Source organism: Rhipicephalus microplus, chromosome X (genome assembly GCF_043290135.1).
Source record: "Rhipicephalus microplus isolate Deutch F79 chromosome X, USDA_Rmic, whole genome shotgun sequence".
NCBI classification, from domain to species: Eukaryota; Metazoa; Arthropoda; class Arachnida; order Ixodida; family Ixodidae; genus Rhipicephalus; species Rhipicephalus microplus.
This window is the reverse complement of record NC_134710.1, coordinates 336,830,851-336,856,177: the sequence shown is the minus strand read 5'-3', so window position 1 is coordinate 336,856,177 and position 25,327 is coordinate 336,830,851. Positions and strand designations below refer to the sequence as shown.

Genomic DNA, 25,327 nt, shown 5'->3' with positions numbered 1-25,327 from the left:
CCAAAAGTCGGCGATTATCTGACGCGCTGTTTTCGTCATCTCTTCGGATCGCTGTATCATCTGCTGATACCTTGCCTCAGTTACATGCAGCGGTTCACTGAAGATCTGCAACAAAAAGAAATACCTTGTAAGTTACAATGGCAAAGGGAAAGTGTGAGCTGTTATTGAAATAACAACACATTTTGAAGACAACTACCTGTTGCTAAGTGGGAGGAATAGTATGAAAAAAAAACAAAATGATGTTGCAGGCCTGTCATGATCTGAATGCACAGCATTCTTGCAGTGGAATTGCACGGGCAGGCATGTGGCCGCTTTAGTGACTGAACTTCACGCTGCTCAATTCGGCTGATGGTCGTGCAGTTAGGGACACTGCGCAGTCATATGGCATTGTTTGCAGAAAGGAGAGAGAACAATTTAGAGTTGACTGAAAATGAATTGCGAAATGCTGCTTGGTGTGCTATAATGCAATGTTTGGCTATTGTGTTTTCATTGGTGTCGACTCGTGTTTTCTGATCATGGTGAAAATGTATTACAGGGCCCTTTTTACAAGCTGAGGCTGAAAGATTAAGATTTGATGCACTACCAGCCATAATGTTGCACGTGATGAGAATTGAGCATTTCACCTTTGTGCAATGCATTCAGACTTGATACATGTATGCCCTCTGTACAGTAGAGGTCACTTCATCGAAAGGCAATCAATGTTAGCTGGGGAACTGTTAACAGGCTTATTTCAGGCAGAGTAGTTTTTTTTTATCTGAGAACATACTGTTGTTATCAATAGCGGGAACAAAGCACTTTGATGAGCAATGTTACATGCAGCGTACCTCTGCCAATCCTTCGAGCACAACGGGAATCTCCTGCGACGACAACCGCGATATGAGGCCCAGGGAATCAGTGTCGAGGGGCAGCCTGCGGGTATGGCTGGGGGGGCTGGCACTTTTCTTGAGACATCTGTAAAAGAACGAGCGAATTGAGGAAGAGTTGAGGGCACTTGGGAAGTGAAACAAACACAGCAATGCAACATCTGCAGAGGCTGAGAAGAGCAAAGTCAATATATACTAGCGCGAACATATTAAATGAATAATTTGAATTAGAATTTATTTAGCAAGAACAAAAAACTTCAGGAGAAAGCACAAAGCCCAAAACATACTCATCCGGTCCCACTTTATCCTGTCGAACAGAGGCACAATTCTTCATGCTGTCATGCATTCTCTCCCCCCTTTGTGTGGGTTCCTTTAGTATCGGGAATATTGCACTCGTGTCGTCCATGCATTCTTTCCGGTCCCCACACAGCCACCAAGCAAGCTACACACCGTACAGTGCACCCATATTTCATATAGGATTAAGAAACACTATTAAGCTACTGCTCAGAGCAAGGTGCATTTACTATATCAAACAATCTTTTTGCTGAACTTTAGAATGCACATCTACATATGCATAGAGAGCAGGGTAACTGAATGAGCGAGTGGGCTTAGATCTCTAAAGCTACAAGAATCAGCTCGCAGTGAAGACTGGACATATTGCATCAATATTACAGCCCACCCTTTCATACTAGTACACAATACGAAAAACTTGTCAGCACAGTCTGCGCTAATGAGCTACTGAGCCTGCTGTGTAAATAGGTCAGTGTTTAAATCTTTTAGTAGAACGTTGTACAGTCAAATCTCCCCAACTTAAAAATTTACAAATTGAACTAAAAGTTCTTAATTGGTTGGTTTGGTACATTGTCATTAAAAAGAATTATCACCAAATGGAACTAAAATCTCCACAACTCTCGACTAAACTGCAGGAGCCTGAAGGATTTCTCCAAAATAGAAACAATGTGAAACATATTCTTGCGACAACCAGAAAGCCATCTCCAATAAGAAGTGAAAAAGAGTGTCCCACTGCCATGATGGGCTGTGCGCGGGTGTACAAAGGCTAAGGACGCAGCGTTGTCAGTGCATTTTCGAGGGGACGCGCCAATTTGCACAGCCCAAGGAGGGCTATGGCGGCGCCCAGGGAGGCATTTATTTAAAGGTGAAGAAATTTTATATATTTTTTTTAACACGAAGGTGTTTTATGCCCGTAAGGCTGCAGCGACTTACTTCTGTCCCGGAAATGATGAAAAGAAAAAGTTCTATCAGCAGGAGTCGTACCCACAATCTCTCCTTCAGTCACAACAGATTCCAGGCACGCTATTCACGGTGCCATGGTCACACACTGCAGAAGCTTTATAATCGCATCTTTTATATACACCACTTTTCTCCGACAGTGCTCTTTTTTGACGGGGTGTCGTGGCCTCTGGTAGTGGCAAAGTGAAGCAATGCATCATGACCGTGGCCTAAGTCATTAACTCTTGCAATGCACCATTGCTCCGCACCTATCCCATTCGGCCGCATTTCTAATGCAAGAAGTGCATTTTTGTCAACGCTCCAACACGCCTAGATGTTGGCACCTTGACCCAAGCCTCAGCCACACTTGTAGCATTCATCCATACTAAAAGTAACGCTGCGAGGCACGCATCCATCGCCTGGCTTTCACACCGTGGTCCCCGCTCACGCCTGTCCTGATAAAAACCGCAGCCGAGCTAGAGCAGAGATAAACATGCGTCACATAAACACGTGTCGACGTGCATTCTCCACCTGCAAAGCACTGCAATTGTGAGACGCAAAGGAACAAAAACAGCATTCCAGACAACTGAAACAGCTGCAGGCTTTCTGAAAGGAGTATATGATCCCATTACTGATACGTGATAAGGCATGAATTCAGAGCACATTTCGGCTCAAGAGTAAGGTATCATTGTGATGTTGCAAATGAAGAAAATTACAGCCTACATAACTAATTTTCAAAATAGATGCTAGATATACACTCAAACCTCGGTAACAAGCCAGAACATAATGAAATATTGCTCATTAAAATGAAGTAAATGTTACTATAACGAAGCAAATGAAGAACAGTATTAAAATAGATACAGCAGTAGGAATATACTTTTAGGAACGAATTTGCCGATATAACGAATTTATTTTCATGAAACATGTAACTTTGTTATCATGAACTTTAAGAGTTGAAGGTAATCCTCAAGAAAATGAAAGTGTATTGATTTAGTATGCTTTTTTTGGTTCCTTATCGCGTAGACAATTCACCAATGATGTACTTGGACAGTTTCTTCCAGTTCCATGAAACCCGAATTATTGAGCTTTTACAGTAACAGAGAACAAGATGGCAATGCCAGCCTGGTGACAAATGCGAAAGATCCAGGATGCAACGACAAAAAATGCAAGGGGTTCGATAAGTGGGCTTGCCTGCGGGGAGGCAGCTGAACGGACGGTTCCGCCAGAATGGCGTCAACATCCACCTCTTGAATGCCTGAAGCTTTGGACGGCACCACCGCTGCTTCCTCCAGCATGCGTTCCAAGTCGGAGCTCAGAGTGACGCCCAGTGACCGCGGACGTGCTCCAGAAGGATTGCCACTCTTGGGACGCCTGCGCCAACGTAAACGTGGACAAGACGCCACTGCAGTAGTTAGCAGTCGCAAGTGTCCACAGCGCGCACCACTGTTACAATGCACCCTCTAAAGAGTACAGTAAAATATTTGCATTTCCGCATTCTGTACGTCAAGTCTTCGTGAAATCCTGTGTGAAAAAGATGTAGAATAGTGGAAACAAGCATAGGTGTGACCGATAAAGTGTAAAATTCTGAAAGAACAGGAGCGTGCTAAACAGAGAATTGATTAATAAAGGGTCCCTGCAACACTTTTTAAGTAGCCATCTAAGGAGTTTATTAAAAAAGCTTATTGTCTCACAAAAACATCATCGCAAAGATTTTTAGAATCAATCCGTCCAGTACGAGCGGAGTTGCAAAGATTTGATGCACGTTGCAATTGCATGCTCTCTTCTCTCCTCCCGACGAAAGCGCTGGAAGCTAAGCAGGGAGACATGACACGAGTAGAGAAAATACCCAAGTCACACAAGCCTCCTGACCTAGAGCACTTTTTTCTCTCCCGAATACGCAGCTTTTTAAGTGCAATCGCATGCGCACGCGTGGACAAGTTTTGGCCTCCGACAACGATCTCTGCAACGACAGAACATGCCCGGTTCAATTAGACCAATGATGGTAGAACAGGTTTGACAAGAGATTTTTAGCTTCTTTTATCAACTCTAGAGAGAAGAAAGGGATCTTTAGCTGACTGAGAATTTATGTGAATTCCAGGTGCTGTGTGCTGCGCTATAATATTATGCTTGAGTATTCTCGGGAGTCTCTACCACCGATCAGCAGCGTTTCCCGATCATGCTCAAAAAGTGTTGCAGGGCCATGACAAACTTGGACTTTCGGAAATTGCGATTTGTGGTATTTATAGTCCAAATTCTGTTTTGGCAAAATTTTCTATTATGGCAGAAAACCATTTCTTTTTGGTAAAACCTTGATAGACGAAATTACAAATGTTTTTAAAACTTGAAACCTAACTTTTTTGGCATTGTTATTTGGAGTGGATCTGCCTTACGAAAGTTTTGCGAAAGTTTCTGTGAAGACATCTAAACAAACTTGGCTCCACTCTTTTCCACAGCACTTGAACTGCAAGTGAAAGCTTTTCTTTCTCTCTCAACCTTGATGAAAATGTAACCATATGATAAAAAGCAGCCGATTACTGGAAGGTCATTTTTACCTTCCATGTTTAAATATTATTCCTGATCCTGAATTCCCGATTTCTGAATAGTCGTTTTAAAGTCTAGTTCGCTTTAGTTTGTGGAATGAACCTTGTAGAGGAACTATGAAGTTTCGAAAACTAATTTTTTATTGCAAGTTACTATAATCACCCATAAGAAATTACCAAATTATATTGTGAAAATTTGTCATTACTTCTTTTCTAAGCGAGATATTTGAAATCTGCTTCCACATTTTAAATCTCCGTTCAGTGATACACATGCATGGCAATTTTCATGACAATAGAACAAATAAACTTTTCAAGACCCTCATCCCTCTTAATAACGAGGCTGCGTGGTCGCTTGTAGCCTATTATCAAGACATGAAGCAGTACCGACATTCACTGTTTGAGCAAGTGGTACAAAGAAGTAGGGTGAGGCGGTAATTACTAAGTGGATGGCCGTCAATTTAACCCTTTCACAACAGAAAAAACAAACTTGCAAGGATCATTGAAAAAAAAATTTTGCTCAATTTGTAAAGATTTTTTATTTGTAAATAAAGGTACCAGTCTTTCAATTCAATAGCATTGATTCACTAATTGTGTGGAAAATGATAAAAGGTGGCTTCACTGAGAGACAATATAATGAAAAAAAGCAATAAATTAAAGCTGGGACACAAATGTCTTAGATATGCGGCAATCTAACGTCAACAAACAAAAATGTGGCAAGTATAGTGAGCATTATTTCGGTCACGCCTAATTCTTGGGAGTTGTCACGAAATTTTCAAACAAATTAAATGACCGATGACTATAGTGGTCATCGGTCACTGTTAGAAAATCTCGACTACACTCGTCAATGGTCGGGCAAGAAGTTAAAGGGTACAGACACAAAATTTAGCAGCCGAGATAGCCTGTGGGATCCATTCCCGCGAACATGTGCATATCATGCAGCCAGAACACCTTGAAAGGTATTTTACACAAATTGTAAAATTTGCGTGCACGCGCTATTGACACCTTCAAAAGTGACCCCATGGCAACTCACCTTTCTTCCCTCACTTTATCATGATGTTATGATGATGATGTGACAGCCTCCATTTCTTTTTTTATTGTCTCATTTTCTCTAGCAGACTTCCTTTCGTCAGCTGCTCGTGAATCTGTGGCTGCAGCGAGTGTTGCAAAAGTTGCGTCAGGCGCTGCACCGCTGAGCAATTGTACCCAACAACCATTTGTCGTCGTCCGGGCGGAGCCCTTTTACCAAAACCTGGTCACCTTCCGTAAAGTCTCTCCATGGCCCTCGTTTCTGGTCTGCGCGGAGCTTCGCCTGCTCCCCCTTTCGCGCATGCGTTGTTTCATTTCAGGGTGCAGCAGACTCAGCCTGGTTCTTGGCTGCCACGACAAGAAGATCTGGGCCGGGGTCTCACCAGTGGTGCTGGACGGGGTGTTGCGATAACTGAAGAGAAATTGGTCTATGCGATGTTGTATGGACTTCTTGTCTCCTTTTCTTTCTTCGTCTAGTATCTGTTTAAACAAGTTCTTCTTGATGGTCTGAACGCACCGTTCGGCGCTACCACTCGAAGCTGGGTGATAGAGAAGAGATTTGGAATGACGAATTCCATTCCTGCTCAGGAATGTTCCGAAGTCCTGCGATGTGAATTGGGGCCCGTTGTCGGTCACGATCTCCTCTGGTAGTCCGTGGGCCGCAAAAACACCTCGCAATTTCTCTACTGTCTTTTTACTTGTTGTTGTTGTCATGACAAACACCTCAACCCACATCGAATGAGCGTCCATTAGGACCAAAAAGTAATGCTGGTCCCTTTGCGCAAAATCCAGATGAACTCGCTGCCATCTACGCGTTGGCCAGCCCCATGACATTAGTGGCACTCTAGCTGCCGCATTCTGTGACCACTGACAAGTGATGCACTCTTTCACCGCTTGCTCTATGTCTAGCATCAAGCGAGGCCACCAGACATGACTCCTTGACAGCATTTTCATTCGAGTCATCTCTGCGTTTCCTCGCGCAGCATTTCTAAATCTTTCTGTCGCAACGAAACTGGTATAACCACGTGATTGCCCCTAGCTACGCACTCTTGGTCTACCGACAGTTCGTTACGGCGAACGAAGTATGATGAGAGATCGTCGTCCGACACATGCGAAGGCCACCCGTTCTGCGTAAAAAACAGCACTTTGGACAGCAATCGATCTTTACGCGTTTCCGATCTGATTTCTTTTGCCGACAATGGAGCCTCGTCTAGCACTGAAATTAAATAAACGCCCTCTGACTCCTCTGCTTTGCCTCGGAGTGGTAGCCGTGAAAGGGCATCGGCATTTTGGATTTCGCTTGCCTTTCGGTAGACCCATCGGTAGTAATACGCTGCAAGGATGAAGGCCCACCGCTGTATCCGTGCTGCTGCCATTGTAGAGATTGGCTAGCCATGCCCGCAAATTCCAACCAGGGGTTGGTGATCTGAATAAACGGAAAATTTTCAACCAAACAAAAATTTGTGGAACTTCTTTAGACCGAAAATAACTGCAAGAGCCTCTTTCTCCAGGTGGGCGTAGCCCTGCTCTGCCTGACTTAGTGTCCTCGATGCGAACGCTATCGGTCTTTCGACCCCTGCGATTTTATGGAATAAAATCGCCCCTAGTCCATATGCCGAGGCGTCGCATACCATACCCAGTTCCTGATCCAGATTGCAGTGTGTTAGTACTCTGGGATGCATAAGCCAATCCTTAGATCTCTTAAGAGTATCCGCCACCCGGTCCGTTTATTGCCACTTAACATTTTCGCCCAACAACACGTACAATGGTTCCAGCTCTGCTGACATGTTCGGAACAAATTTGGCATAAAAATTGAGCATGCCCAAATATGCTCGAAGCTCCTGTTTGTTCTTGGGTGTTGGCGCGTCTTTGATAGCGCGCACCTTATCCTCGGATGCTCGAATGCCATTTTCGTCCAGCACGTCACCCAGATACGCCACCGATGTTTCGAAAAACTTGCACTTTTCTTTGCGCAATTTAACGCCTCGTTTCTTGAACCTTGTCAGCACGCTTTCCACCTTTTCCCAACATTCCTCAAAACTTTCCCCGGCAATCAACACATCACCCAGGTAGCAGGCGACTATATCTAGGCCTCCTAGAACATGGTCCATGACTGCCTGGAATATCGAGGGTACACTGGTTATACCATACGGTAGGCGCGTAAACTTCAACAGCCCCATGGGCGTATTTATTGTGAGCAAAAACTGCGAGTCAGGGTGCAACTGCAGCTGCTGATACGCGGTTGAAAGGTCAAGCACAGTGAAATATTTGCACACATGCAAGGCTACAAACAAATCTTCCATGACTGGCAGCGAATAATGATCGGTGCGCAAGCAGGGATTCACCGTCATTCTGTAGTCTCCGCAAATCCTGACCGTTTTGTCTCCTTTTGGAACCACCACTTGTAGCGTGGCCCAGTCGCTTTTTAGAATGGGAACTATCACCCCTGCGTTCTGCCAGGCCCTCAATTGTTGGGAAACGGGACCTCGAAGTGCGAAGGGCACCGGTCGAGGTTTACAAAAGACCGGTGTTGTGCCATCCTTGAGCAACAAGCTTACTTGACAATCCATTATCTGTCCGAGCTCTAGTTCAAACACTTCCGAGAGCCTTTCAATCAAGCAAGCTACTCGATCGATCCCCACCCCACTCACACTCAACCACTCCAATTTAAGAGATTCCAACCAGTCTCGCCCTAGCAACGCAGTCTCACTCTTTCGCAACGTACGGACCACGATCAGAGGCAGCGTCGCTGTCTGGTAGTTGTGCTCTACCGACATCACCAGCTTGTCCAGAACCGCTAACGGCGTTCCCCCATAGGCTTTTAGCTTTATGCTACACGGCAACAACGGTCTCCCGGCCCAGTGTCGCTGATAGAGAGTCTCGAGGACGATAAAAACAGACGCGCCCGTATCTATCTGCGTCGGCACATTACGACCCCCGACCCGTCCGTTTACAGTATAGTTTCGGACACTCTCGGCACACGAAAATATATTTTGTAGCAAAATATAGTCCTCACCACTACTGTCCTCCGCATAGTGCGCTGTGCTGGCGGACGATCGGCACGCTCTTGCCAAGTGGCCCACTCTTTTGCTGGCGCGGCAGCGGTATTTCCTGAACGGGCACCTTTCGTCGGTGTGGGAGGTGGCTCCGCAGCGGTAGCAAGCCCAACCGGTGGTTTCTTTCGTTGCTCTGGTTTCCATGTAATCTCCACGCGGCTGTCCCGACATTGAACTCGGAGCTTGTCGTTGTACGGCGTGGACACCCAGTTTTTGCCCCTCGGGCTGGAATTTTTTCGTCTCGGAACGGGCTAGTTCAATACTTCGGGCTAGTTCGCACGCCTCTGCAAACGTCAGTGTGGCCCTCTTCGGAAGCTCTGCTTGCGTTGTCTCGTCTTTCAGCCCGGCAACGAAACGGTCCCGCCAAGATTCATTCAAAAATGCCCCGATATTGCAGGAGGCAGCCAGACTCTTTAACTCTAACGCAAAGCCACCAGTTCTGTGTCCTGCTGAATCTGGCGGTTGAAGCGGAAACGTTTCGCTATGACCATGGGTTCCGGAGCATAATGCTTCTTGAGGGCTTGAATTAGTTGCGCATATTCTATCTCCTCGGGCTTCGCGGGAGCTAGCAGATTTTTAAGCGTGCGATAGGTTTTCTTCCCAATAGCGATAACCAGCATCAAAACTTTGAGGTCGTCGCTCACCTGGGTCACCCGAAGGAAGTGCTCGAACCGTTCGATGTACGATTCGAAAGCCTCGTCTCCGTCCTCGAGGAAGGGTTCAAATTGCCAGCCGCTGCCAAGTTGAAATCTTCCGCTCCCAAAAGTGCCTGGCGTCTGTCGGCAGTGCTGATTCACTCGGATCCCATCATTGTCGCCACTATTATATCTTCGTCTAAACAGGGGTGAGACCGGCAGGTAGCACACGGTGGCTAAGTGCAACAAATGTTTATTCGGTCACACAACCAACTGTTTTACCACCCGGAAGGAAAAGGGGCGGTTGCTTATATACATGATCGAGCCACTATCACACCGAGCATTGACATCACGAAGCCCAACAGTCCGAGTCCGGGTCACCGCTGATAGCGAAGCGCGTCTGCGTCAGCCCCCCCCCCCCTATACACAAACACGATAACCTAACACTGAGGACCAGAACGCCTTGCAGATGACCCCTCTTTGATTCAGGATTTACTTCACTTACATTTTAGTCTACTTCCTGAAGACATTTTTTGTGGTTTTCGACGATAACACACTGATAAAGTGATTTTTCCTTGATTTTAACAGCGTAAATCATTATAATACTTTACTACGATCAGAAAAAAATATCCATAAATCGATCATTTTGACCGGATTCTCCAATTCAATTGCAGCAACCTCCTTGAGGCTTTGTCATTATTTTTCAAGCGAAATGCCACTAAGCTCACTACGAAAGAAGCCTAGCTCCGCTATATTTTGGCACGTAGCAGTGTGTCACAAGATACTGAACCTCTCGAATGTTTGCCGCCATTTACAACATGAATGCATGTGTTCACTTTCATTAACCTTTCATCCTACCTAGACTAGCTTGGCTGAACCAAAAATTTCACATGCCAACTAGCACGAGCTAGCAGAGGTCGTCCCTTACCGAAGACTGATCAGGTCAGTGCATTTTAGTTATCGTCTTCATGCACAGATTGCATTACCATTTTATTATTTTCCACAAAATACTTCAAGGAAAAGTGCAACCCTGTCCAGTTGGCAGAAAAGCCAACTCTCTCTTATAGTCAACTTTCGTCAGCGTGTTCTGCAATACAAAATACTTTTTAATGCGTCTACTTTGCTTAATGCCGTTTTACAGAGGAAAATAAAAAAAGTCATTCAGAATTGCTTCCCTAATTAAAAAATGTATAATTTGGAAGGCATAAGGTTAAAGTATGAAGACCACTTTCCTGGTTCATTACCTAGGATTTGAATGTTTGCGGTCTCTTTCAGGTCACTTCTGCCAAGAAAATAGTGGCGACAGCATCCAGCTAAAACTGAAAGACTTGGTAACTTTTTTTGTAAAAAATGCACGATAATATTCAAAAGCTGGGATTTCCCTTTATATGGACACTGTAGCTGTCCCTCGATATTCCTTTTCGTGAAAATGGCCTTTCTAGGAATAAAACAGCGCATGTGGACATGTATAACGCGGAGGTGCTATCACCCATATTAAAGTCTTTGCGCCTGATGACGCACGCGTGTCTAGCATATTAGCCGCAGCTAGGTTTGACAGCGGCCAAGGAGAGGTGGCTGTGTGGTCGCGCGAGATAGAATTAGCACAGTGATGTCGGTGGCACCGCCTGGCTGGAGAGGTTAGGTCGGCACACAGGAAACAGTAAAGAGTCTTTACGGTTTGGTAGGAACGGACCTCTCCTGCAGTGGGCCCATGGAGACAGTACCACAGCTCGTTTCCCGTGGACTCCTCCCGACGAGTTGAAGGTTGGTGACACTGCATTTGTGGTACTTTGTACATTAGGGTTGTGCATATATTCAAACAAATATTAACATGTTCAGATGCCCTTCAATTCGAATTGAACTTATTTAAAGTTTTGAAGATCGAAATGAACGAATAAATTATTTTAAGTGTAACCTGCCTGTAAAGCTGGTTCCATTGCAGTAAAGAAGTGCTATAACAAAAAAACATCTTTTCGAAAAAAAAATCTGGAATGCCGCGAAGCCCCACTTGTAGATGTATTAACTTCGCATCCATTCGTTTTTGAAGTTTAAAAGCTTGTTATAATGGCTCATATTCCTTCGGTATTAGAAATTTTAAAGCATAACACATTTTGGAAGTCACTTGCATTCTATCGATGGTCAAATCCTGCTGCCATTCAAAGTTTGTTCAACTTCTCAGTGAACCAATAAGATTGTCATTTGACATGCTTCGTTTCAATTAAAAAATTTGCAGGTTGGTCAGATCATGAAAAATATGCTAATTTTTCTTCATAATATGCGCTATATACAACTAAAATTCAATTCAAAATAATTCTAATCAGATCAGTATTCACTTTGAACAAAAAATTTACAATTCGCACAAGCCTACTTTGCAAGCATGATGTTGCTTGTGCTATTTGGAATATTTTGTAAGGTTATTTATGCCTGTCGCTAGTGATGTTTTAGTTTCGGCTCGTAACCTCGTTGCGATTTAAAAGCAGGATAATAAATGTACACTTGTTTGTTGCCTGATGGCATGACTGTCCGTGAGCTCAAAGAGCCGCAATCTCTGGAGATTAAGTTGACATAATGATGCCACACTCCCAAGCAGCACTGCACTCTCCAGTGAAATGATACAGCCCTTAAGAATACGTTAAAGTTAGTTTTAACAAAATCTGCAGGCACAAGTATGCTCGAACTTGGAACATTATGTAAGTTAATGGAAGAGGCTTATGTCTGACGATTTTATGGGATTGATTTTGTGGGGATCTGAAGCACGCCCGCGACCTTTTCGAGGGCATCCCGCCGTACGGCCGCTCCTTTTCCCTTTCCCGTGCTCTGGTAACGGTGTGTGGTGATAGATGGCGCCCCGCATGGGCGCGTGTTCTCGAGGGCTGCGAGAATCAGCGAGGCCAAGTCATGTGCGCGCCGGAAAGTCTCTCTCCTCTGTTCGTCGGCGCCTGGTAAGCACGTGTTTCCTTCGACGGCGTCTCCTTTGTAGCCTGCTTGGGGGGCCTTAGCATCCCAGGCAGGCGTTTTTACTTGAGTGCTAGCCTGAGTACGCGTAGGCCTACGGCAAGTGCGGCTTGGTGTGGTCGCACCACATCAAGCAGCACTTGCCATAGGCCTACGCGTACAAAATTTGCCATAACTCTCGCGACCAGGCCCAGTGGCCATCGTGAGAGTGCGCAGCACAGCCGCAAGGAACCTTTACCCGACCGCCGTGTCAAAGCTTGCCATTGCCAGCTGTGACGTGCTCGCGGTTTCCCCTTATCGTGAACGTCCACGTGCCGGAGCCTTTACTCCCCGCATCCCGGGAGCGGACGTTGTACTGTTGTTCGAGGTGCTGCCAAAGGCAATAAAGTGTTTGTGTATTTTTTTTATTCGAACACTGTCTGTTTTGCCGCGCCGCGCAAAACGCCTTGTTAGTTGAGCGCGCGCAGAGTGGTGCGCTACACGCGAGTAGGTGATGAAGTCGAGGCCCTGTGGCTCGCTAGGCGCGAACCCGCGGTGATCATTTGCTACTGTGAGAAGCGAGGTAACTACAATTTTCAACTTAAAAATCGGTTTGATTTATAATTTGAAGGGTTCAGTTAATTTTGAAAAAGACAAAGCAATATGAATTTCATTGCAGAAGGTTCGCCTGCGGAAATACTGAAGCGCTTTTACAAAAAATTGGGGGAACCCTAAGCTTCGCCTTTGAGAGCTGAGCACTACTCTCAAACCTCCTTATAACGTACCTGGATATAAGAAAATAATGGATATAACGAAGTAAACGAAGTTCCTTTTGAAATCTCCATTAAGAACCATACATTTTAAACCTTATTTTAACGAACTAAAATTGACTGGTAAATAGATATAACAAACTAAATTAGTCCATCAAATAGTCTATAAAAAATCAACCTTAGTGTGTCAGGTACTGTCAAGCTCGCTTATAACAAACCTGAGTGTGACGCGGCATCCGTTCGCTGTATCCTGAAGTTCGTAGTAAATTAAACACATCTCTTGAAAAAAGTTGCGAGTGAAAACAATTTTCTCCCCAAAAAAGTCCGTGATGCACTTGTTTCGAAGAGCAGAAGCGATAAGGGCGGCCTGGAGTTCATTTAAGACGGCAGGGTGCTCGTTTGCCGAGGCCCGTGGCATAAGCTGCATGAGGCAGTGGCTCCAAAGTTTCGTCGTTCTCGCAATCCGATTCCTCAAAATCGCTCTAGCCACGTACTTCATTCACAATGTCCCAACTAGTGCATGGTTCCGCAGTTTCGGCATCATCATCCGCCGTAATTAAACAATCTCAACAGATTGTCCACCACCTTTACCAGGTCGGAGCTGACGATGCACTGCCACAAACCCCCGCCGCAGTGGTCCTGTTAGGACGTAACACCGACGTCGACGAAGTCGGCCTCGCGAAAACGGTTTCGCGCGCAAGTAGCCGTCACCGCCGCCCACGAAATGTTCACCATCTCCACAGCTGAATACTGGGACGCCCGAAGCGGCAAGTTGGCTGCCAGATGGCCAACAGCTATGAGCAAGCACTCAGCAACGCGGCACCAAACGCGCGGATTACGCTCAAGCCAAGCGGTCACACTTGGCTTGAGGTTTTGTTGAGCGGCAGGAAAAAGCGTGCTAGTCTTACCGTCTGCCATCTTGACTACATACGCATACCAAGAGCAATCAAGGGGTGCACACGCGACACACGTGTCAGAACGCGTGGAACAGCTCTGGGCCCGTTTTCAGCCAGAAAACGAAACTAATTCAAGCCAGCGTGGCGGGCGTCGCGGAGCGGCGGAGACAGGCGAAGGCACGGAGGAACCTTCCTTCATGGGCGAAGGGGCTGTGATAAAGAAAGGAGAGCAGACTTGCGAGAGAAGGGCAAGGAGTTGCGATAAAAAGAGGGGAGGATGCGGCGGGAGGGGCGACCTTGAAAACCGAAACACACAGGAAGGAAGGAGATTGGGTAGCTTGCTTGAAAGGTCCGCGAAACTCACACGTAGAAAAACTTGGAAAGAGTGCCTGCATGCGCAAAAGTCAAAGCATGGCCAACGGGATCTGTACGCGTGGCCGTGGTAAAAAAATCGTTTTGTTGCACCGGCGGGCTTGCGTGGCTTCACGAACTTCGATATTTCGCAATTTGTTCCACGCAAATTAACAGCCATTTTCGCTCTTCCGCACGCGCCCGGAAGGCATGCGGGGCAGAGTGCGAAGTGAGCGAGAACAAGTCCTAAACATGAAACAAATCGCAGAGTCGGTGGGGTAGAGTACGCGCGTGCACTAGACGCAGACTATCGTATACAGTCGGTGGCCGACAATGTTGGCAAATGGTCTGGTCCCTCCAGGCCGGCGACGCCAACCAGCGATCAAAAACAGGGTAGATGGCCGACCTGTCTTCGAAAGATCGGTGGCAGTGTGAAAAACTCTGGCCTCGTCTGGCGATGCGGGGTGCTCAGAGTAGCGGGGGACAAAGGACGGAGGGGTGCATAACAAAAAGCAGTCGGGGCATGGAGGAAGGAAACAGCTTTCCTTGTTCCATGGGTTGGGGAGAGCGGCAACTAGAGGGTCACGGAGGCAGGGTCGGCGTTTGACAATAAGAATGTATGGGCACATCGCCGATGCCTGATCTGTGGTCGAAATTTGTTTCCCGGGAAATCGGCAGACCGCTCACTCCGTTTGCTGTACCCGACCAGCGGCGCTCGGGGACAATCGTTGCGTGTTTTGTGCCATTGAACCAATGTATATTTTCACGGTCACACGGATATTGTTTCTTTTAAGCGAAAGTTCGTTTTAGGTGGGGCCGTTTTAAGTGGGCTCGACTGTATAGCGTTTTCTGCGAAGTTTGACGCTCGTTCGGCACGGCTCTTTCAAAACTTCCGCGCCTACCTACAGCCACGCCCCGCGTGGCCAAGAGAGCCGACCTCCTCACACAGCCAGCGGAGACGATTGAGGAAGCGCTCAGCGGGCCACATGACAGAGAAGCGGCGCTGCGGTGTAAAGCGATTTCCCTTTCACAACGGCAACGACTGAGTCTCTGCTGCTACAATGGCTGCTTATCTGCACCGAGAAAGGTGGACTCTCCGCGACAGCTTTCTTTTTTTTTTCCTCTCTCTGCGCGCCCGGCCTTGGAAGGAGAAGGGTCTCTACGTGCAGAGACTGAAAAGGGAGAAGCGTGGAACAGGCGTGTAGCAGAGCGGCATTTAAGAAGAGCAAACAATCCGCCATAGTCTTTTCTTTCCTTTTCTTCTTTTCCTTCTTCGCACGCAGCGTTTAGAGGTGCCGCCGCGACATTGGACATGGTGCCGAGAGCATTTTCGGAGCGCGGAATGTTCTTATTAACCGTCGGAAGGGCTTGCCCGTTCGAATTACAGGGCGTTTTCGCCCATGGGAATACACATAGCTTTTACGGGACCTCAGTGTGAGTTGGAATTACCCGAAAGTTCGAGTTAATGAGATTTGACTAAGTTTATTTTCCGTGGCACGCGTAGTCGCGCTGCGGTAAATCGGACCGCAAGGCGGTTTCCTTCTTTGCATGCTTATAGGTGTGCGCCCATCTGAGCATAACTGCCAGAAACTGTTATGATCGATATAACGCAATAATGAATATAATGAAATAATTGTGGCTCCCCTTCAACTTCGTTATAACAATGTTTGAGTGCATAGAAATATCCTATCTCTAGTGCGTACTTCAACAACTTAATGCTAGCTACCTTTATTGTTTCATCTTGCTCGAAAAGTTTAAAATGTGGATTATATAATGCAATCGATAAAGTTGAAAGTGGCTTGTACGAGTGAAGCTATCGCATATGGCCACATTCTGTGTGATCAGTGGCACGCTTTGAACCACGAGCAAACGCGCGTGTAATGTTTTTTAACTTGCTGCGGACGCACTACGTGGTGTTAAGGAAATATGCATAGCAACATGTGCGCCTTTCATAATGGGGTGCCACCTTTAAACCACATAGTCGTTATGATAATCGCGTGTTCCGACACCCGGTGGCAGTGTACACTTCTAACACACAAGATTACGGTGACATTACAATATACAGGATGTCTGTAAACCATGAAGGCCATGCTGACGCCATAATTTCTGCGAAACGAGCTTTTTAACGAGTAAGAGACGGCAGGAAGGGGATGATGGAGGCTTGGGAGGATAAAATCCGTAAACAGGGGTTGTGAGCTCGAGCATGAGTTCCGACAAGTGGACCAGGGTAGCCAACCATAGGGTAATTTCCCTACTTTTAGGGTATTTTAGGAATTTTTTGGTGAGCGTAGGGTAGTAGAGTGGTGATGTAGCGTAGTTTCAACATTTAACTAGTCATTGATCTTTTTAGATCTCTTTAAAGTCCCTTTAAGGTGCGTACAAGCTGGGATAAATAAATAGAACGTAGATATTTTGGCATGAATGGAGAACCTCAAATGACAGAGGCAACCAGTTTACAGAGCGTTCAGACCAAGTGCGATTATCTCCGCACTGCAAACATTCGACATGCATCTTGGGCTGCCAAGCAACGAATATTGTTCCTCACTGTAACTAACAGCTTTATTTAGTTTGTTTTTAAACCGTACCACCTTTATTTAAAAACTTTGCTACAGCAGCGGCACACTAGCTGAAATGAAGCTCGCAATTTGGGCTTCTCAATAGACACGGAATAATAATGTACGTGTAACAGAGCGAGTATGCACTTTCTCTCCCACATGCACACGTACACACATGTGGCAGCAGTCGATGCGGCCAGTTTTCGAATGACTGCATGCTGCCGTTCAAATCATACTATACATACCAGCCTTTGCATTTTAACAAGCATTGACCTGATGCGTGGAGAAAGCACCTTATCGGCCCTCATGGCCATGAACAGCCCTGGCAAGGCACTCCCATATTGTACACCAACACCTATGAAAATGCTAATGGTGAGTAGCTGAATGGAAAAGACGCTGCTAGTAAAATGCAGCAGATGTGGGTTTGGCTTCCACTTGCAGAGCTGTCTTGTCTACAAATTTAAAGTTACCTTCTGTAATTCAATTGAACAACTTTAAGTATGGTTTCTCTCTGTTTACCAGTTCTTCCCTTCAATAAATGCGAATTTTAAAAAATTGAACGTTTCCAAATACTTTAATTGCTCACAATGTTCCCAAGGTAAACAGCAGCAAAGCATCAGTCCAGCATGCCTTCTAACAACTTGCCTGATGTCAGTTCGAGGAACCAATTCCTCCATATCGAGGGCAGCCTCTTGCTCCTCCTGTGCAGCCTCCGGGGCATCACCTCCACCTTCGTTGACCGAGGAAGTTGGCACACCTCGAGTGGGCGCGGGAGGTTTTTGACCTTCCAGCTGGACGTGTGAAAGATAACATTGCAATTGGAGGATCGAAAGTGCAAAGCTATGAACACTTGGACGAAACAATGCATCTTGCACCAGAACAGCTGTTCTGAGCTTTTTCCTTTTTTATTGAAACATTTTTGAATTGTTACACATAAAAGGCACACCCTGAACTGATTTCAATCTCCTTCAACGCACAGTAATCCATTGCAGTTTCCTTTACTCAAACGCCGTAAATCTACGATGACTCCACAGAGGCACCAAGTGTTTTTTCACAAGCCGAGAACTCCCTAAGGTACAGTGAAACAGTGAAGAGCAGGACCTTCTTGAAAGGCGAATTTATAATTCATGAAAAGATTGGGTTAACCTGGCAGGTCCAAAAGAGCATTCATATCCAAATTCGCTACTTAAAGGGCCTTTAAAACATCTCCAATATTTTTTTTTCAAGATCTAAAGTAAATTCGCGCATTGAGTTCAGAATGCCATTAAGATCAACAGTGCCAAATCTGGCAGTGCCCCGAGCCGTGGGCGAACCAATTATTTCAAGAAACAATTTTTTGTCCCCCCCCCCCCAATCTAATTATCCTCAGCACTGAACAATGTCACCACTTGAGTATCCCCTTCCCCAACACACACACACACAAAAATTTGTCTGCTTGCAGGTACGTGCACCCCTCCCTCTTGCCCTCGCATAATGAGGAGGATAGACGAGCCTATGAACGAAGCGTAGCGAAGGAAAGGGTGAAGTAGGCCAGGGCCGCTTTTGGAGTATCGTATTTACTCGCATAATAGACGTACACCCAGTTTGGTCATGAGAAATAAGATTTTCTTACTCCCGCACATAATAGGTGCACCCCATAATAGTTGGACGTAATCAGTAGCTTGGTATCGCACTTGCACGGTTGCGATTCGATGCCCTATTATGTTAACTGGAGCGAGGAAAAATAAAAGAAGAAAGACCACGGCAGAGCTGCCGCGCTCGCCAAGTGAGGATGAAGGGCGGTTGCCTGGATATCGGGGTAACCTTAGTGCTGGCGTGGCTTCGGCTGTGCGTGCTCCTCATAGATCATGTGATTGCGTCCCCATCAAGTGCGTTTTCAGTTTCCTGTTAGGAAAAATGTGGTCGTTATTGTGTTTGCTACCTCCTTCACAAATTTAGAAACTTTTCGGCTTTCCGATGCGAGCTTTAGCCTGCGCTATCACTACGCAGACTTGCACTATCGCTGTGGACTTTTGTCGCCGTAGACAGGCCGCAAACCTAAACATTGTATCACGCGAGCTACTCCTGGATCCATGCTCGAGTGCGATCTTTTCGGCGCCCAATCTTAACGTCTTGTACAAAGTTCCCGCAACATGCTGAACCGTAGGTGGCCGCGAGCAATCAAAGTTGCGGTTTCGTACGAAACCAACGCAAGTGCTTGAGGTGGCTTTACTTGAAGAAAATGGGGTGTGGGTGGTGCTTGTAGCACTCGAATGGTGGTTCATGATGCGATTGCAATGTCTTTAGATATACGGTGAGAGCTAGTGAAATCGAACGGCCAGTACCATTCAGCGCACAAAATTTCAGTGGTAGTTTGAAACTAGAAGTGCGCGAATATCAAAATTTTTGAATATGAATACATAGTTCCAAATAAGAATCGAATAATAAAAAGATGCAAATTTATTCGCCAGTATTCTTTCACTCAATCATATATTTCTGCTGGAAACAGTACCAATGGTAGCTACTCTACCGTATATATTCACACAATGATCGCACTTTGTTTTTTCAAAAAAATTTACTCCAACTTCAGGATGCGATCATTACATGGGGTAAATTTTCCGTGAAAAAACATTCTGAGCACAGAAAACGTAAAAAAGTCGCTAATCAGAATTCTTACGGTAGCTATCATGAACTTAATTAAAAATAAAAGTAAATTAAGGCTTACCTTTGTAATAAAATGCACACATTACGCAGGAGCTACATGCATGGCACACTGCCCTTATATTTTTTTTACCTCTCTGACCCCCTAACGTACATTCAGACTCCAAAGCATCACTGGCGGCAGGGCCGTCGCCACACGATTCCCTGTCGGAGCCGGCAGTGTCTTCACTGTCCCACAGAGGGTCATCTTCCGTTCCGTCGAGCACGTTGGAAATGCCAGCGATAGTCCATTCCGCCGCATGAAGCGTGTCGTCCAGCCTGAACTGGCGCGGAAGTCCTTTGTGGCTATTCCCAACCTCCGGGAAACTGTGCACGCCTGCGTCCGTATCATGTCTAATGACACTGCATAACCGTCCTTGCTCATGTCCTTCACGTATCCGAGGACTGCCTTTTCAATATCAGGGAACTTGCCAGATTTGGGTCTACGGAAAGCCCATCGCGTGCTGTTTGTAGCCATGAGCATGTAACGCTGTTTTTTCCAATATCGAATCCAGATTTCGTCGACGCCGAAATGTCTGCCGGCAGCGCGGTTGCCGTGCTCTAGCGGGTAGTCAAGCGCCCTCAGCTTGAACGCGGCAGTAAAGCTCGCATACCGCCCCATGGTGAACTGGTGCTTCAACAGACGATTACAAGGCACACACACAAAAAAAATGTGGTCTCAGAGAAAAAAAACATTGCTGCGGGATGAACAAAGGTCGACCAACATGTGGCCGCCGCTGTAACAGTGCGGGATGTCAAAACAAACATGGCTGACGGAGCGAAGCACTCCGTGGAGCAAGGCTACCCATTCTTTTTCTTATTTGCGTCAGCTATGGAGGTTTTGAGTGCGTCACGTGCGTCAAAACAGCTTCTTCCATCTAAATAAGGAATGCTTTCATTTATTTCAGTAATGTTACGACATTAGCATAGTGATGCCCTCTTTCAGATCACAGAAATAATGATAGACGTGTTCAGCTAGACTTGGCACATGACATATCGATACGGCAAGTTCAGGGTGCGATCATTACGCGGGGGAAAAAAAAGTCGAATTTAGATGACAAAAATTAGGGGTGCGATCATAACGCGAGTAAATACGGTAGTCTGTTATTGCACAAAAAACGAAAATGCTCACCACCAGTACTTGCCAGGAAGCATATGACTAATAATTGAGCTTGCGACTCTGATGTCTTGTGTTCAACTCTCATGTTGAACAAAATTTTCGTACTGCTTTTTAATTATTTTTTGTGGTTGCTCTTACAAAAAAAAGAAAGGTTTTCTACCTGCCATGATGACTAGTGGTAGTGAGCATGAGGCCCCTGGTTTAATTCCTCCATGGCAGCCATATCCTGATGAGGTGAAATGTAACAGTTCACACGCGTACCTAAGACTAAGCGATTTATAAAGCAGCCTAGGTGGTCACAATTCAGCCAGATTCTCACACTATCAGTTTTGACTCGTAAAACCCCAGATTTTATCATTTTCTTTTTAATTTGTGCTCCTGTTCTCTCCGGTCAAGCCACTGAGGCAAATAGGAGAACTTGGGGAGTCTTTCAACTACACAGCAATACTCGTTATTTGACTTGTTTCTGTTCCCTTTCTCGAGGACTGCCCACTCCCCATTTTCCGATCAAGAGTACTCTGTCACGCTGATAGCTACACGATCGTTGCCAAGGTGTACCAGGCGCTGTGATAGCACAAGACGCACATGTGAGATAGGCGATTATTGATGTGCGGTAGAAAGACACCCCAATTACACCTTTTTGTTAACGGAGCCACAACTCCCAGCGACGAGAGCACTGTTAAGCTGCATCGCGACCCCTTTCGGCGCACTGGCTGCTAATGGTAGTTAACTGATATTGGCAAAAGAGCGAGATCACACAAACGAAGCTATAGAGTATTGATTGCAGGAGACGCTGCCGCGCGAGTGCGATGTGTATACGACGCATTCCCGAAGGTGCTGTCGGGAACACAGTGAAACTACGCATTAAGTGCCTCAAATTTCTGTCTGCCGCTTTACATTACAGAACTATATGTTATGACGCCATTGTAAGCTGCTGCACAAAAAAGTGCGTGGCCTTTTGTTTGCCACTGCACGGAGAAACACCAACTTATTCACATGACCATATGTGCGACCATGAAATAATTTGGGAACTATGAAGAGAATACATGCTGAAGTAGCGGCACAGCCGATTGACGACTTGTAAGGCTTTGTTGCGCATGTTCGCAAGGCCATTCATTAGTGAAAAATGGCCCAGCTACACACAAAACGCGTTATCATCACGTCAAGCCGAGTGCTATACTTGCGTGCAGTGCGTCGCCTACCAAGCTCACTTAGTCCGTGCCGCTCTCTGTAATATACGCGTGCACTTGCGCTTGTGCAGAGACGTTTTTTCTTCGTACTCGCTCGCCACGTAACCGATATATGCTACAACAGCTATTTTGTCGACCCAATGCAGCATTGACGAGTTGCTTTCGTTTCGATGAGCAATGCAGCAACAGATGGAGTGGTTGGTACGCTTACACGAACAGTAACAGCGCTAAACAACCAAGCCCCACATACTGCCGAGCAAGCAGTACACAATTTAAACTGAGATATTTATCATTGGTAGGTTTGTCACGATGACCTGTCACCGCATTCATCGATGGCCGTCACCAAGCTTCCATGAATTGCTGTGCAGGCGATATAATACTCGTGCCGAAGTCTTAGTAATCACTGCATGAACTGCATTAACTTAGTAATCACTGCATGAAGTAAACACTGCTGTTATTGGAAATGTGCCAAATCTGAAGTTCTTCACAGCGAGACATGTGACAGAATATTCGTGAAGATAGAATATTTGAAGAATATTCTGAATTGTTCAAATATTTTAAATTATCGAATATGCATTATCGAATTGAATACTAACATCACAAATGCAATATTTGATGAATATTCAAAACTTTCATATATTCGCACATCCATACTTGAAAGGTAATCGGCGAATTTCCGCAATGGCACTTTCTTTTCATAAGAGCTTAAAACAACACTGGCTAAACGCCATCAACATGCATGAGGTGTATAATGACGCCACCAACCTTTGCAAGTTCCGCATCAAGCTGCTGCACAAGGACGGCCTTCTCCCCTTCAAACAAGGTCCTCAGCGTCTTGCCCATGTAGAGGTACAGAACACCAGCCAGAGTGATGGACGCTGTTCTCACTGCCTGTTCATACAAGAGTCAAATTCACTCATTGAATATTACTGAAGTGATCGTCTGACATCGCAAAATGCAGCTAGGACGTCTACATTAACACTGAGAAGAAAATGTAAAATTAAAAGGTCTCCATTAACAAACAGTTTACAAGGATGGAGCCACTTCTGTTCACAATACCCAACAGTCGCTAGTGAATGCGCAGAGAAACCTTCACACAAAAGCAATAGGAAGCTTCCACAGCCATGGTGGTAATCGCAAGCCCTGCACTGCGGAAACACCTGGCTTTGCTGTCTCACCATCCGTCATTTGCACCCTCTTTGCACTTTCCTCAGACAAGTCCTCACACGCAAAATGCAACATTTACGCAACAACAGTGGTGAACAGTCGCACTGTACAGCACAAAAAAAAGCTCTGGCTCATACTCACAGGGTTCGAAGCAGCCAGACCTTTTTTTATGCTTTCAATGACTGGTTTCACTGGAACCCTGCAAAATAACAAGTATGTGAACATCAGACAAGTGAAGTACATTGCAATGCTTCAAACAACACTAGATCGTTGACTGCTCTGGCAAAAAATTAAGGTGATTTCACACTAGTTGTGCAAATCCCGAAGGATTTGCAGAGCTGGGCGGCATTTCTTGCTTTTCTTCGGTTTTATTTCTTCCCTCTTTTTTTCCTGTCTTCTTTGAAGTTTTCTGCATTTACTTTTTCTTTTTTTTTTCTATTCCCTTCTCCCTCTTTTCTTCTATGTATCCCTTGCTTTCCCCCTTTTTCTTTTATTTTTTAAATGCGGGTTTGCGTGCATTATGCTAAGTGGTGACAGCTTGTGACAGCATACGACGTCCCGGGTTCCTGATTTCCTCCACACTTATTATCATCATCGCGGCACCCAAAGAACAAGAAGAGGAAGACTTCTTGGTGTTACAGATGGCTATGCTATACGTGGTTTTGCCTGCGTTACACAATGCAGTGGCAGTATACGACATCTCGAGCATCTATAGTGCTCCACACTTAAAACCCGGTGTGTCTGAAATGCATAGTTGCCCAGTTTTTGAAAAAACTTACTTGAGCCCGAACTCTTTGATAGCATTGGCCAGCCACATCAGGCTCTCACTTTGGTTTTTCGGATTCTTCTGGGCAAAACAAAGCTGGAGAACCTGGAGAAGGAAAAAAATAAAGTGGTACTAACATACAAGAGAAACTCACAAAGCAACCTGAAAGCTTCAGTATCTAGCATATTTTAACTAAAAGTTTAAAATAAACACATGCTCTAAAAGGGCTTCAAGCTAAAACCCAGTTTGCCTAAGATGCTGCAGCAAAGCAGAGTTTGTAATCTACTTCCTGTGTTAACACAGTTACTATGCTTAGCAAATGCACAAGAGACTATTCTAGTCATGACAGTAAAGCAAACTACGAGTAATAGCACCTGACAACTCAGGTGCTTAGGCTGAGTATAGCTGTGTAGGTTGACCCAGTTTCGGCTCTTCACAAGGTATAGGCCAGCTGTAAGGAAGACATTGTGGGGGTAGGATGAAGGAGTAAACTTTTGTCAAGGGCTCTCATGTTAAAAACTACAAAGCTTTTTTTTTCATGACCAACACTATATCTCTTCATACTGCCCTATTATTTGAAGAATTTTGTGGCATTTTACTCTTAAAAAACACTGTTGGCAATCACGGTTTTTATGAAAGGCAAAAATTAAATGAAATCAATATATATATCACACCAAGGTACATTGCCTAGCTTACATGTTTCATTACAATGAGCATGTGTAGATTAATTTCCCAAGTGCATTGCAATGCTTGCCTTGAGCATGCGTCGATGAATACCAGAATGCGCAGCTATTGTTTTTGGTTAACCTGTCGCACTAAGAACCAGGGAAGAGCCAGTGAAGTTCACAATCTTTTCTTTAAATTTTAAAATGTGGAAAAAGTGAACATCACATTGCCAAGTTTGAACTGCAAACACTGACCGAGAAAGTTAATGCTAGAAAAAAAGAAAAGTCGGAGCACCTTATTTAGTGAATAAAGTAGGCTTGTGCATAAATTTTTGACTAAAGGTGAATTCGGTGAATAGCAATTTTGTTGAATAGCAATTTGGCCCAGAAGGTGCCAAATGCCACAAATGGATGTAAACTACGACGTCCACATGAATTGTGAATTTCTAAAGCGCAAGAATCAAATGAATGCGAGTAGGAGACATGCTCCAGTACCTCCTGGCCAACATGGTCTAGGGAGGTGGCCTCAGCTAAGGCCGTCAGGGCAGATGTGGCGCCCTGGCCATTCTTGATGTCCCCGACCTTGTCCACCAAGTCTGCCAACATGCAATCGGCCACGCACAGGGACACAGGCCCACCACCCAGTACCACCAATAAGGTTTCCAGCTTCAGCTTCAGCACCTGCGCAGACATGCATAGGTTGGCATGCAGAGAGATTGAAGTAGAAACAGCAACGAAACCCTAGACTCTATATCGAGAGTCTGAAAATCTGGAAATCGAAGTTACAGTATAATTGCAAGAAGTTATACAGCTCTAGTCTTACAGTTATACAGTTGTACATCTGCACACACATCAACACACCTGGTAATATAACCGATGCTTTA

At 45.4% G+C, this 25,327-nt stretch overlaps 1 protein-coding gene across 2 annotated transcripts in view; it reads right to left on the bottom strand.

Moving 5' to 3' along the window:
• The window catches only part of LOC142776302 (cytoskeleton-associated protein 5-A-like), a 317,071-nt gene that overhangs the window by 135,227 nt on the left and 156,517 nt on the right, over positions 1 to 25,327 (bottom strand). Inside the window, exons 6-9 of one of the 2 annotated variants that reach the window (XM_075879719.1) lie at positions 24,939 to 25,124; positions 23,792 to 23,883; positions 23,154 to 23,211; positions 22,611 to 22,736 (exon numbers count right to left, since the gene is read on the bottom strand). In XM_075879719.1, coding sequence (XP_075735834.1) covers positions 22,611 to 22,736; positions 23,154 to 23,211; positions 23,792 to 23,883; positions 24,939 to 25,124 — 462 coding nt within the window. Of the gene's footprint in view, positions 1 to 22,610; positions 22,737 to 23,153; positions 23,212 to 23,791; positions 23,884 to 24,938; positions 25,125 to 25,327 lie in introns of those variants that run through there. The other variant, XM_075879720.1, reaches the window with a different exon arrangement.